The 12,594-nt window shown below is 46.7% G+C and overlaps 2 protein-coding genes across 7 annotated transcripts in view; both read right to left on the bottom strand.

Annotated features, from left to right (window-relative positions):
* Positions 1-3,248, bottom strand: part of dnm3a (dynamin 3a) — a 31,541-nt gene extending 28,293 nt beyond the window's left edge. For all 6 annotated transcript variants that reach the window (XR_002836071.2, XR_002836072.2, XR_011982836.1 and 3 more), the window contains exons 1-2: positions 2,914-3,248; positions 2,532-2,790 (exon numbers count right to left, since the gene is read on the bottom strand). Coding sequence is in view for 3 of the 6 variants with exons in the window: in XM_023794434.2 (XP_023650202.1) it covers positions 2,532-2,692 (161 nt within the window). In the remaining 3 variants the exon portion in view is untranslated. The remainder of the gene's footprint in view (positions 1-2,531; positions 2,791-2,913) is intronic.
* A 1,095-nt stretch (positions 3,249-4,343) lies between these two features.
* mettl13 (methyltransferase 13, eEF1A lysine and N-terminal methyltransferase) lies at positions 4,344-12,354 on the bottom strand. Its single transcript, XM_023794820.2, has 8 exons — positions 11,888-12,354; positions 10,288-11,041; positions 8,884-9,083; positions 8,538-8,727; positions 7,730-7,882; positions 7,419-7,631; positions 6,087-6,218; positions 4,344-4,828 (listed from the first exon to the last, which is right to left on the bottom strand). Exons 1-8 carry the CDS (start codon positions 12,038-12,040, stop codon positions 4,539-4,541), a joined length of 2,085 nt encoding a protein of 694 aa, XP_023650588.1. The 5' UTR covers positions 12,041-12,354; the 3' UTR covers positions 4,344-4,538.
* Between the last annotated feature and the right edge of the window lie 240 nt (positions 12,355-12,594).

Genomic DNA, 12,594 nt, shown 5'->3' with positions numbered 1-12,594 from the left:
GGGTGTTGCCTGGTAACGGAGGTAAATTTCATAGTTACTAATCTCCCTACACAGCACAGCAGAACAATCTCAGCACTCACTTTGTGATAATTCTCTAGCTGCTGGTCACCAGATTGGCCAATTTGGGAATTTTATTTAGGTAATTGATTCTAGCATGCTGTCAATAGATCCACATCAATTCCCAGTGCCAAGCCTGGTCGGTATCCTCCATTCCCTGTGCAGGTACCACACTCTCCTCTGTCTGGAGATGTGTGCGCATGCTTTTGTGTGTGTGTCTGTCACCTGCCCAGCCACAAGGTCGCCTTCACCAGTACTGCTGCGGTAGCCAGGGCTGCCGGGGCAGATGACACAGCAACAAATGGCGGAATGCAGAACAGTCCAAATCCACATCAGTGCAAGTTGAGACAGCAGGAGCTCTACAGACCCCTAAAGCATCCTCAAAGCACTACAGTGCATCTGAATGACCAGCCAAATGTATCAAACTGTGATTAAATTGCATTCAGTTTAGCACATGATGGGCACAGTCTATAAACTGCACATGAAAAAGCTCAATAATGTAACTGACTTTCCAATGACCACTTATCCAATGAGGGACATGGACCTCGTACAGCAAAGCACACCCCAGACTGAACATGTTTAAAAACAAAAGGAACATACTTACATATACAATATCACATACAACCAGGAATTACTACAATAATCCAGTTATAATAATAATCACTAGGTGGACTCACAGTTCACTTCCATTTTCATGACTATGATGAGGATCAAATAAAAATATTTGCAATATTTCTTAAATCCAATAAGTAACACAGATAATGTCAGAAAGCTTCAGAACGGTCCTGGGTGGGACAGTGTCGTCGGTGGCTGTGTGGCTTAACCCGGCATGTTAAACCTGTCAGTGATTTGCTGGTTTGAAGCCACACTCCTCTCATTAAAACAGAGTTACACAGCAGGCAGCGGGTTTGAGGTGCCTGGTTGTTTACTCAATCTAATTCAAATGCTAATGCTTCCTCCTTTCCTCTTCACAAAGCACCACGTGTCACCTTTATTCAGCATTAAACACTGCAGCTGAAGTATAAAAGTGGTTCTTTCTATGAGGCTAAATTATAGTGGTGTAGGTTTTGGTTTTCTGTTCTTAAATTCAGACACAAGACCATGAGCTACAGGTATGAGGTTCTGCTCTAGAATAAAGCATCCACAGATTGAGTCAGAAGATCATGGCACCAACAATATCACCTGCAAAGAGATAAAGTTTATATTATAAAGATATTTAATGATTTAGACTGGTTATTTCCTGATGAGGTCACTCTTTGCAGAGGATGAACTGGGTCTCATACACGGGATGCAATGTCAATTTTAGATGGTCACAGATTATAATGGCTGGGTGAAGAAATAAAAACAAAAAAAAAACAAATGATACAGCAACAACTGCAGGCCAGCTTAGGATGTAGTGGGGAACAGTGGTGATGTGTTCACAATGTTCAGCATGGTGATAACACGGGCATTCACAATGGGAGGTGGAGCTTTTATATGCATCATGAAAAGACATGGGCAGTAATTCCAAATATATGTTATTTTTTCCATATCACAAATTATATAAACATTTCGGATAGTTAATTATGACAATCTGCTCAAGCATGCATAGAGCAAGTAGACTCACTTGTATTTCATCTAAGCATTGCAGAGGCATGTTTACATGCAAACATGAACGCATGTGATTGTGCTGTCAGGATGTCATTATCAACAAGCAGCAAATACAAACCATTCAAGCTGCTTTGCATCACCAAATGGGCAGAGCAGGTCATCACCAGACAAACCCTGAAACTGCTACCACCCCCCATCCCCCCACACTAACACAGATTCTACTAATGCAGATTAGGAACAAGTATCAAGGAAGTGAATATTCAAAAACTAAATGTCCTACATTTCCCTTGAGATCAATAAAGTATCTATCTATCTATCTATCTATCTATCTATCTATCTATCTAAACAACGTGTGCAATAGGCAGACCGAAGACAACCAGTGCGTGCTGATAACATGTCTTTGGGAGCAAATGAGCGGGCATGTCCTACAGAAATAACATCCCAATTACTTTGGGAAAAGTAAGTGCATTAACCCTTTTCCACACACTATCATCCATTCATAAAGGGCCGGGTCACTGGTGGTTCCTCCAAGCCCCAAGAAAAACATACTCCCACAGAGACCCCTCTGCAAACGCAGACAGGCATTTCATTTTCTATGTGCACACGACCTGAAGAAATACAATAGACAGGACACAGTTGAACAAGACACAAGGGTTCCTGGGAGAGCATCACACAGCAGAAAAACAACGGGGGGACAAAAAAAGAAACACTTATTCCCTTGACAAAGATGCAGACAAACAGCATGCATGTGGTACCCTGGATCCAAACAGCTGCTGTATTGTTAGGCGTGGGTCAGACACCAGCATATCAGATGCGCAGGTCCTTCGGGGACGTGGGGTGGGGTGGGGGTGGTGATGGTTATGAGAGTCAATCCCGCAGCCTACCTGCCGACGAAATTCTCTAGCACGGAGCTCTTCCCTGCGCTCTGCCCGCCGACCACCGCGATCTGGGGCAGGTCTAGATTGCAGCTCTGGCCGATGGCGCTGAAGGCGTCTTGCAGCCGGTTCACCAGCGGAATCAGGTCCTCCATCCCGCGGTTACCCATGGCGGATGGGAGGGAGGGGGGATGGCGACAGGGACGGCCAGGCGGCGAGGTTTCAAAGCCCAATCAGTCGGTTGCTGGAGACACCAGCACCATGGAGCCTGGAAAGCATGGTGATGTTATGGGAAACTGGTCTCCTGTCACGCGCGGTAACGACCGTCAACTAACCCACCGACCGCCTGCAAAGTGACTATGAATCATTTGTTTTATTTATTTCTATTTACCTAGTCCGAATATCCGATGTGCTGTCACTGGGAATTCGGTACCTGCGAAGTCCGGGTCCGAACACAGGAAAATAACAGGAACTGGACCAGAGCCCGGCCCGGCACCACGGTGTGCTTTGTTATTGCTATCTTTCAGTTACTGGGTTGCCCTGCGCTCGTTCTGTAGCAAGTTTCGGATAAAACGAATACTCGGTCCGGCGGGGTTCAGTTCTGGATCGGTTCAGTTCGGCTCGACCCAATACGATTTGGCTCGGCCACCGCGACGCACGCAGCTTTGGCTCCAGCACCACTCCTGACAGCCCAGTTAACGGTCTCGCGCGCGCGCACGCGCGGATACGAGCACGCGCGACGACACGCCTCCGGCGACCAGACAAGTGCGCCGATGACCAATGGTCGGAACGGAACGGCGGCGAAGACCCCGCCCATCCATCCCAGCCCTATATAAGTCACACCCACGTACGAAGGGCTCGCCTCCCTTCGGTATGTACATGGTAGTGCTGCTGCAGGCCATGGGCATATAAATAACACGGCGCTAGTTCGCATGCCACAATAAAAAGAACACTACGGCAGCGTGCCTGAGATCTTCCTAGTCAGCAGTAGTAAGCAGTGATACCACTGAAAAACTACTTCAATTATGATTTTGCAAAATGAGATCTGGACCAGCGCACGTTTTGCGCTACTTTTCATTTTCATGGTACAAATTCTTTTCCTGATTCGGTTGCTTCACATACGAATTCAAAATATGTTTTAGTACTAGTGGAAAAAAGTAATGTTTAAATAGCAAACCCTGATATTACGATACACCTCTGAAATTGTATAACTACCAGTGCACTAAAAAATACAAGGGAGAACTTCTCAGACAAGAACAACTCTGTACCTGGTTCACTCTAGTGACATTCAATAATGTATCTAAGAAGCCAGATAAAATAGTAAGACAAACTGAAACTGAATGGATTATTAGCTGAAATGATTTAAAATCCAGTTTAAGCAAAAGGTGCAAAACTTAAATGGTAACATACACACTGCACTATCCCTCAGTTGCTTATGTTGGTCAGTGTGGCAGCATTGGCTGTTTGGAGGGGATGGGTGTGGTCTGGATGGGATGGGTGTGGTCTGGATGGGATGCCAGGCCATCAGAGAGTACTCACAGAGTGCTTATCAGCAATTCGGAGGCACCGAATCAAAATAGCCATTTGTCTTTGGATAGTGGAGAGACACCACAGTGGCTGGTGCAAACACACACAACACGGGCTGGATTCAAAGGCCCCGTTGGGATCAGAGCAATGGTCCCCGCAAAGCTGGCACCACAACGGTAACCAGGAAATGCAGCAGAGCTGGCTATCAACTTATATGAGAGCTCAGACTTCATAGTGGGGAACATGCGTCATTATTAAACCTTCCAGTGTGAAAAACAAGCAAAAGAGAGGATCTCATTTTAGAATAAAAGCCTTTTAATGATGTGATTGAGGAAGATATGAACACACATAAAGCATTCTGGGAGACATATTTTATTTTTCCATTATTCTTACCATCATTTAATCGCTGCTTGTCGCACATCATCGCATTATCTTTCAGTACTTTCTCACTGTCATTCAGTACTTTCATTCTTCTCCCAGGACTGAGTCTCAGGCAATTTTCAGATCTTCCAGCAGTGCTGCAACGTCAATCTGTGCTTTATGGGACACATCTGACGTGTGCAGCGCCCCCTGCAGGCGGCGGCAGGCTTTTCGCAGCTCCTCGGGATTTGCACGGTCTTTCTCTCCCTGCTCGCCCTCTCGGTGGATGCACAGAAGGACTTCGTTGACCTCCCCCTCGATGTCCCTTGACAGCACGCAGGGGAAGACGTCCCTCACCCGGCTCAACACGCGCGCCCTCAGTGCAGAGTCACGGCACACGAGGTTCAGCATGAACATGCCTGAGTGAGTGAGAGAAAGAGTGAGAGAAAGAGTGAGAGAGAGATTAGGACTATTACCAGAGGGATGGGCCTCTGTACTCTAAATAATTATCCAATTATCCAAAGTTCATCTGACATAAATAAAAGACACATTTGTTAACATAAGAGCTCTGCTAGGCCTTCCACAAGTTACTCTGGGTGCCTGCAGTTTTTTTTAATGCTTAGTAGCTTTCCATAAACAAAGGAGGAAACAGCCATTCCAGCTGCAAACGTTCCTCTAATTCCACGGTGACATTCTGGTTATGTTACACTTGCATATGACAGCCCAGCACAATTAGAGCTGGCATTTAGGCCAATTCACACTTCACTCTTCCACGTGTGATTTCTGTCGTGCATAGGGTAAGGTGACGTAAATTTCATCATCAGGGGTTTGCACCGGATGGCTGCGGACGGTGCATATGCAGCCCAGATTCTTTTTGTCTGCTGCATGACGTTTAATTATTGGCTGTAGGTGGCGCCACTGAGTTTCACAGAGCAGACGTGGACCAAGAAAGAGAAGAAGAAGAATTATTGTAGAAGGTGCAAAGGTATCTGCATATCTAATTTTTAATGTCCAAATAACTTATATTGCCCAGACATTATACTGCCTCTGCTATTTTTTTTGCAAGGATATTGGATTTAGAGATGCTGTGATATGCCGTATTACCTTAATACCATCCAAAACTTTAATAATGTAGAATCTGTTCATAAAAGTTTTCCAGTTTCACTACACTGCATGTATTTGTGTTTGTTGCAATACATCGGCCCTCTTCTGCTCTGGTGGAATGTCACTGCTGTGACTGCGATCATCCACATCCGCAGCCAAATGTAGTATGAACACAAGCTGCAGCGCGGACGACCGTCCGCAGCCCAAAAGCGCACACAGAAAAGTGAACTAGCCTTTAGAAGTGAATAAGGACTAGAAGAGTTTCAGACACTACTGGGGAAAATGTGCACAAATTGCACACAAGGTTCTATTCATCCGGTCACAGAACATAAGCAGATCCCCCCAGTACCACCTAAAGTGAAATTCAGACCCTGTAACAAATGAGGAGCTGGTGGTTTGTCATTGGATTCAACTGCTCATTCTGATATTTCAAGTGGAACTTTTCAAATACTTAGTCAAAAATGACTAGTGGTTAGATATTTATCAGCAACAGAGATACAAGCACAGAGAGGAATGTTTATGAAACGCTGGGGGTCAAACTGATTAAATGTGAAATAAAATGAGAAGCCATACCGCGAGCAGTCAGCAGATTGCGTACTTTCTCCAGGAAAGCCGTTTCCACAAAGGCAGGTGGAGGGCAGCTCATTCCAAGGGTGGGGTCCTTACAGTCCACGTCAAACATGATGACATCATAAACACGTTCGCCTGCAACGAGTGTGAAAAGGAAGGGGAATATATGACAAGACCAGGCGATGGTCATTAGAGACTCCTGAGCAAATGCCAACACAAACCACCAGGAAACACAAACCCACACCCTAAACTCCCTGTCATCATTTCCAGTGTGCTGGGGCAGTTTCAGCTGGCTCGTAAGCAGGGGTAATTTACCCCTCAACTTATTATGACCATAATTTAATCTTGACACCTCAAAGAGCTAAAATAAAATGTTCCTTAATTTTACAATGTGCAAGCTGTATATCAGTGGACGAGGAAAACTGAACACGATACAACAATCTCTGACATTCTTTACACTGTTACTGTTTATTACCGTCTAAATGTGTGTTGTGCTGTAGTAAACCTGCATTTCCATGGGGATTACTAGAGTATATATTTATGTACCTACCTATCTGGTATGCTGATCTCCAGTGTACACACATCACACATATATACAGCTCTAGAAAAAAGAGACCACTCTATATTGTTTAAAATATCTGCATTGTTAAATCCTGATTTAATCTTTGTTCTGCTGGCAGAAGGCTACACTGAGAGACAGGATGCTTCCTGGCTCAAAGGTTCTAAGACAGCAGTACCCAAGAACAAGGTGAAGCAGGAGACACTGGCAATAACCGAAAAACCAGCCAGGTGGAGAGCAAAAGCAACTTTCTAATGCCAGAGATGACCGTCAATTTATCCAACAGTGCCTCATAAATCGTAGGATGACATCAAGTGACCTTCAAAAGGAATGGGAAACATTAAGTGGTGTGAAGTGCACTGCAAGTTCCTAGAAGTCCAAGGAAGAAGCCCTTCATTAATGAGAAATGGAGAGGAACCAGGCTGCAGTTTGCAAAGAAATGTACATTTTACAGAGGCCTAAACCCATAAACTGAGAAGTAAGTGAAGATACAAATGTTGCTGTGGTCTCTTAATTTTTTTTTATACACACATGCATGTGTGCTGTACACTTAGATGTACGCCTGGACCAGCATGTCAGTTTACTGTGTCCCTCTCAGCAGGGGGATTTTGGTTTTAAGAGGAGGCCTTAAGAGGGGCCATAATTCATACAGAGCGGCCAATCTTATCATTAGCCAATGATATGTTTTGTATTGGTGAGTGACAGGGGAGGGGGCACTCCAGGAGCCAATCAGCTTTCTGTTGGGGCCAGTGCCCCCGCCCCGCAGGCTGACTGACCTTTGGCCTCCAATCCACTGATGTGCTCCAGGCCGTCCCCGAGCACCACTTTCAGCCGCTCGTCGGGCTGGAACCCAAAACACCGCTGAGCCACGTCCAGAACCTCCGGGTCCAGCTCCACCACATCCACAGACACACCCGGGATGAAGTCGCGCAGGAACTGGGGTAGGCCGCCGCCGCCAAGCCCCACCAGTAGCAGCGTGATGGGGGGGCCTGTTGGGGAGAGGGTGGAATCGGGGGCGGCATCAGAACCGAGACAGGAGCACCGAGCCATGGGACCCTCGGAGCGGAACCGGGCCATCTGAGCTTACCCAAATCCTCCAAACCGAGCAGAGAGAGTCCGGCCACCATGACCCGGTGATGGGCGCAACACAGGAAGCTCCGGTCCACAGAAGCCATCCCCCCCTTCATGGCAGGGGGGGGCAGCTTGGACTTCTTTTTTTTATTCCTTTTACCACTGGAGGCTGGTGGGACAGTGAAAGAGAGAAAGAGACAGACAGACAGAGAGATGGGGGGGGGGGGGGGGGGCAGTGAGATTCTACTGTCATTCCCCTCACTGTGATCTAAACAACTAATACCTTTAGCCTCATAAACAGCTAATTTATTCTTACTGACAGTGTATCTGCACACGTCTCGAAGCTGTCTGTGCCCTACATCTGCTCTTTTCATCTTCATTTATAAGTAATTTATTATTTGCACATTTTTATTTGTTTCTGCCTCTATCTTGCTTTTATTCTATTAAAACCGATGGATGGATGTATGGATGTTTTTCATATTTTTATCTTGATTGTATGTATTGTATGCATACTTCCTGCCAGCACATGCACCAAAACAAATTCCTTGTATTTTTTTGTACTTGGCTAATTAAGGGATTCTGATTCTAAGTTGCAAATATTTCCTAAGGGAATTCCCCTCGAGCAGTCTGTCCATGGCTCCAACAGCAGGGCACTGAATGAAATCAGAACTAAGTGGGCTATGGTTACCCGATACACATCAAGTGTTGCTCTAACTGATCCGGATACCGGCGTATGGATTACGGATAAACTAACCCGGATAAACACCACACAGAGCTTCAAATCTCCCTGATCAGCCCCACAGAGGTGCCCACGAGTGTCTCACCGGGGGCCGGAGCGCACAACCGGCTCTCAGACTGCACCACACCGGCATTATCCAGGAAGACCAGGCGCCGGTACAGGAACCCATCTTCACCACGGACGTCCTCCACTGAGTACTCGCCACTGAGCGCGCTCACACCGCGGCTGACCACCTCCCGCCAGCCCAGCTCCCCCCCAACCGACAGGAAGGGCACCTGCAAGAGAAACGAGGGGGGAGGGATGAAAATATGGCCGTCCCTCTGAGCCCCCGAATAACCGCCCGGGATTCTTTGCTGTCCTTTACAGCTCTTCAACAGAAGCTTTTATCCAGAAATTCAAGGATTTTCATTTGTCACTGAGTAAGAGTCTACCTGCTGATTGGCTGGCATCCCACGCGGGGCGAGCTCCATCACCATGGGGGACAGCTCAGACTGGACCGACTGCATGTCTGCGTACTCCTGGTCCCGATGCATCGCCACAACGACCAGCCGGCGGAAGTTCGCGCTGCGTGCCAGTTGGTCACGCCCCTCGGCGGAGCCATACAGCCAATCAGACTCTCGGCCCTGAGGCACTGAAAAATTTATGAATATTTTATCATTTTTAAGGGGGTTCCCCTGGCAAACAGATCTGAGTTATACAATACACACTCATTATATATTTAAATACATACAAAACAAGCAACTTGTTTTAAGTGCACCATGTTTCAGCGTTAAGTCGGGTGACACAGCCCAAACCACACGATTACGCAGTATTTTCACTTTCTACTGATATTCAACTCATACTAGCACATTTTTCACTTTTTTTTTTTTTTTTTTAAAGTATAGCACTTACACTGCATGTAAATACATAAGATCAAATACAGGAGCTCCTCAGCTTACGCTGGGGGTACGTTCTGATGAACCCATTTCTAGTGGAATACATCATAAGTTGAAGATGACATGAATAATGAAAAACTACAATAGTCCCCCCGGTATCTGCTCTTTTGGTAATTGTGGTTTCAATTATCTGCAGTTTACCGCAGCACCAAAAAAATAAATAAATTTGAAAATATGTAGCATATATTTTTCCTAGTTCCTTTGTCCTTTGAGGGGTATGAAAAGCATGACTGTCATTGATCTGTCATCCCTGAGATACATGATCTTTTTTCCATTGTCTATCGTCTCTTCTGAATTAGGCTAAAACAGCAGAAGCACTTTCATTCGAGAAAGTACAGTACTGAAATCTTTATTACGGTAATGTTGGCAGTGCCTTACTGTGTGAAATTTATCATTTACCATATGTATGCACACAAAAATCATGTCATATGGGGTCCACGGATGGTACACAATTATCGCGGTAGGTATTGGAACGCATCACCTGCAGATACGGGGAGACTACTGTACGGTCACTGAATAACTAAATAATTACTGTAACTAAATACCAGCAACAGAAAAGTAAATAAATTAATACAAGTTTATTTAGTTGAACACAGAATAAACACCATTTGATATGTCGCTAAACACCATATGATATGTCGCTAAACACTGTACAGTGTTTCAGGTGTTTATGCTGACGGTAGCTAGAGACTAGAAGTGTGGACACCGACGTCGCCCAGCATCAGTAGAAAATGTCGTACGACTTATCATTAGCCTGGGAAGTTTGATGACTACTGAATGTGCACCGCTACTGGCCGATTGTAAAGTTCAAATATCATATGTTGAGCCATCGTAAAGCATCTGTATACACGTCCTCATGTGACTCAGACACAGCACGTGTCTGCGTGTTTGGAGACGCACCGATAAAAATAGCGAAGTGGTTACGAAGAGGCGCCTTAGCCAGCTGAGGGCCGTCCAGCACTGTCAGTGTGTAGCGGGGGCGCCCCGTGGGGGCGTGGCACAGCGTTAGGGCGGAGCTCTGGCCCACGCACGTGCCAGAACGGAGCTTGTGGCGAACAAGGGCGTAGGCTTGTCGCTCCCTGACCGCGGAGAGCAGTGCAGCGGTCGAGGACAACCTGCAGGGGGCGCCGTTCTCGCCCTGACACATCTCCAGCACTGGGGCCGGGGGAGGCTGGCGGAACTTGGTGCAGACCAACACGAAGACGGGCAGGGCGAAGGAGGCTGAGTCGGACAGGGTATCCTGCTCTTCCTGGGTCCCAAGGCAGTGCACCCTGATGGCCCAGCCCTCCTGGACAAAGTGCTCAACTGCCAGCCGCAACACGCTCTCCTGGGCCAGAGACACGCAGACGTAGCGGCCTCCCACCGCCAGCACGCGGCCCACCTCCGCCAGCATGCGCCCTGCCAGACTGCCCCCCTCCTCCGCCGCCATGGCGTCCAGGGTGCCCTTGTCCAGCGCCGCCTGGAAGCTGCCACCATCAAAGGCGGTCTGGGTGGCATCAGCCTGCAGGAAGGTAAGATCCGGTCGCCGCTCAGCGTTTCGCTGCCTCATGTGAGACACCACAGTGTCGCTGATGTCGATGTTGACCAGCTGCCGGTAGCCAACATCGTAGAGCTGCTCACTGAGGTCCGAGTTCCCGCAGCCCACCACCAGAACCTGCCAGGATACAGAAGAGATACCAGATATGGACACTGTGCCCGTGATCGGAAGGCTGTGGGTTCAAATCCCAGGGTTGGCAGAGTGATTTCACTGTTGGGCCCTTTAGGCCCTTAATCTCCAGTTTCCCCAGGGACTGCCTGACCCTGCGTTCTAAAAAACCTGATAACTAAATAAATGTAAACACAGACTGGCCAGGTACACACAATAGGTACTCGTGTGGGATTTGCGGGATGATGCCAAAACACAGAGTCACAGAGTTCATGGGAAGAGATAAAAAGCATAAAACTTTTAAGTCTGGTTCATAGCTCTTTTAATGTTTACTTGATGTAAAGAACAGTTAAAGTTCACAAGATCTCATCAACTGTTTAATCAGCTGTATGCAATTTACTTCACACACGTTGTTTACATGCAAATTCTTCAGTGAAGATGAAGCTTCCAGGACAAATTATATAGGTAAGAAACGGCTTTTTAAATCTATTTCGGTTAAAAGGAAGCTGCTTTAAGCAGACAGTCAATCCTCACAACTCGATAATATAGATCAGATAGACAGGGGGAACCGAATGTTATGTTGTGCTTGATGTCTTCAAGATTTGGTTCGGCAGAAGTCCAGACTATGATACTATCTAGTATCGGAAAAGATAGATGGATATTCTCTGACCATGATGCAAGTCTATAAGGTTGAGGAAGAGAACTATGAAGTGGAGAGGGGCCGGGTGAGCATTGGGTGAGGATCGGCGGCAAAGACTGGGATCCCCAGGTGAAGCTGGGTAGTGTTTCTAAAAGTTGCATGAAAACGGTGACCCTAATTAAGTATGGGAGACGCTGCCCGCGGCGCAGCCTCACCTTGTCGCGGGGTTTGATGTACTTGTGCAGCAGCCCGCACAGCTGGTTGTAGTCAGCATACCACTCGAAGGCCTTGTCTCCCCGTCGCCGGAAAAAGCGCTCCCAGTACTCCGCCGAGCTGAACTCCTCTGCGCTGCGGGGTAAAAGGCTCATCGCGGCGGCTTCGAGCTGGCAAAACTAAAGTCCGACTCCAATCCCGGGTTCTCGCTCCTTTACTGCATTGGTCTTCTTCAACAACTATCTATTTAGAAAAAGGATTTCTAAAGTTACACTTAACAGAGTTCACCCCTTTTCCTACAACCATAATGTCGTCTGCTCTATACAGACTTCCCAATATTGTCATTCAAGCACGTAACAAAACGCAACTATAATTCGGCCAAAGACAGGAAACTCAAAACTGCTGCAAGCACATGCGTCTCCCAGGCTCCTTCAGCCGGACAACATTAACTGCGGAACAGGTAGATTCTGATTGGACGATCTGTACACGCGTCAGGCCCTCCTGTGGAAGCTGATTGGATGGAGGGGGAAAGACGTGTAGCGTGTCAAGATAGTAGTGAGTTCCTGACTATTTGTGCACATTTTATCTTAAAATAAGATGAATAAATATAATAAAATTAGCACGACTTCCCATGATATAACCAGAAACAAATTAGAATTTTTTTTTTTTAATTCTGTCGTCGGATGAGTGGTTATGGATGGATGGGTGG

Source organism: Paramormyrops kingsleyae, chromosome 15 (genome assembly GCF_048594095.1).
Source record: "Paramormyrops kingsleyae isolate MSU_618 chromosome 15, PKINGS_0.4, whole genome shotgun sequence".
Classification (NCBI taxonomy): Eukaryota; Metazoa; Chordata; class Actinopteri; order Osteoglossiformes; family Mormyridae; genus Paramormyrops; species Paramormyrops kingsleyae.
The sequence above is the reverse complement of the archived record's forward strand: the minus strand, read 5'-3'. Positions and strand labels throughout refer to the sequence as shown.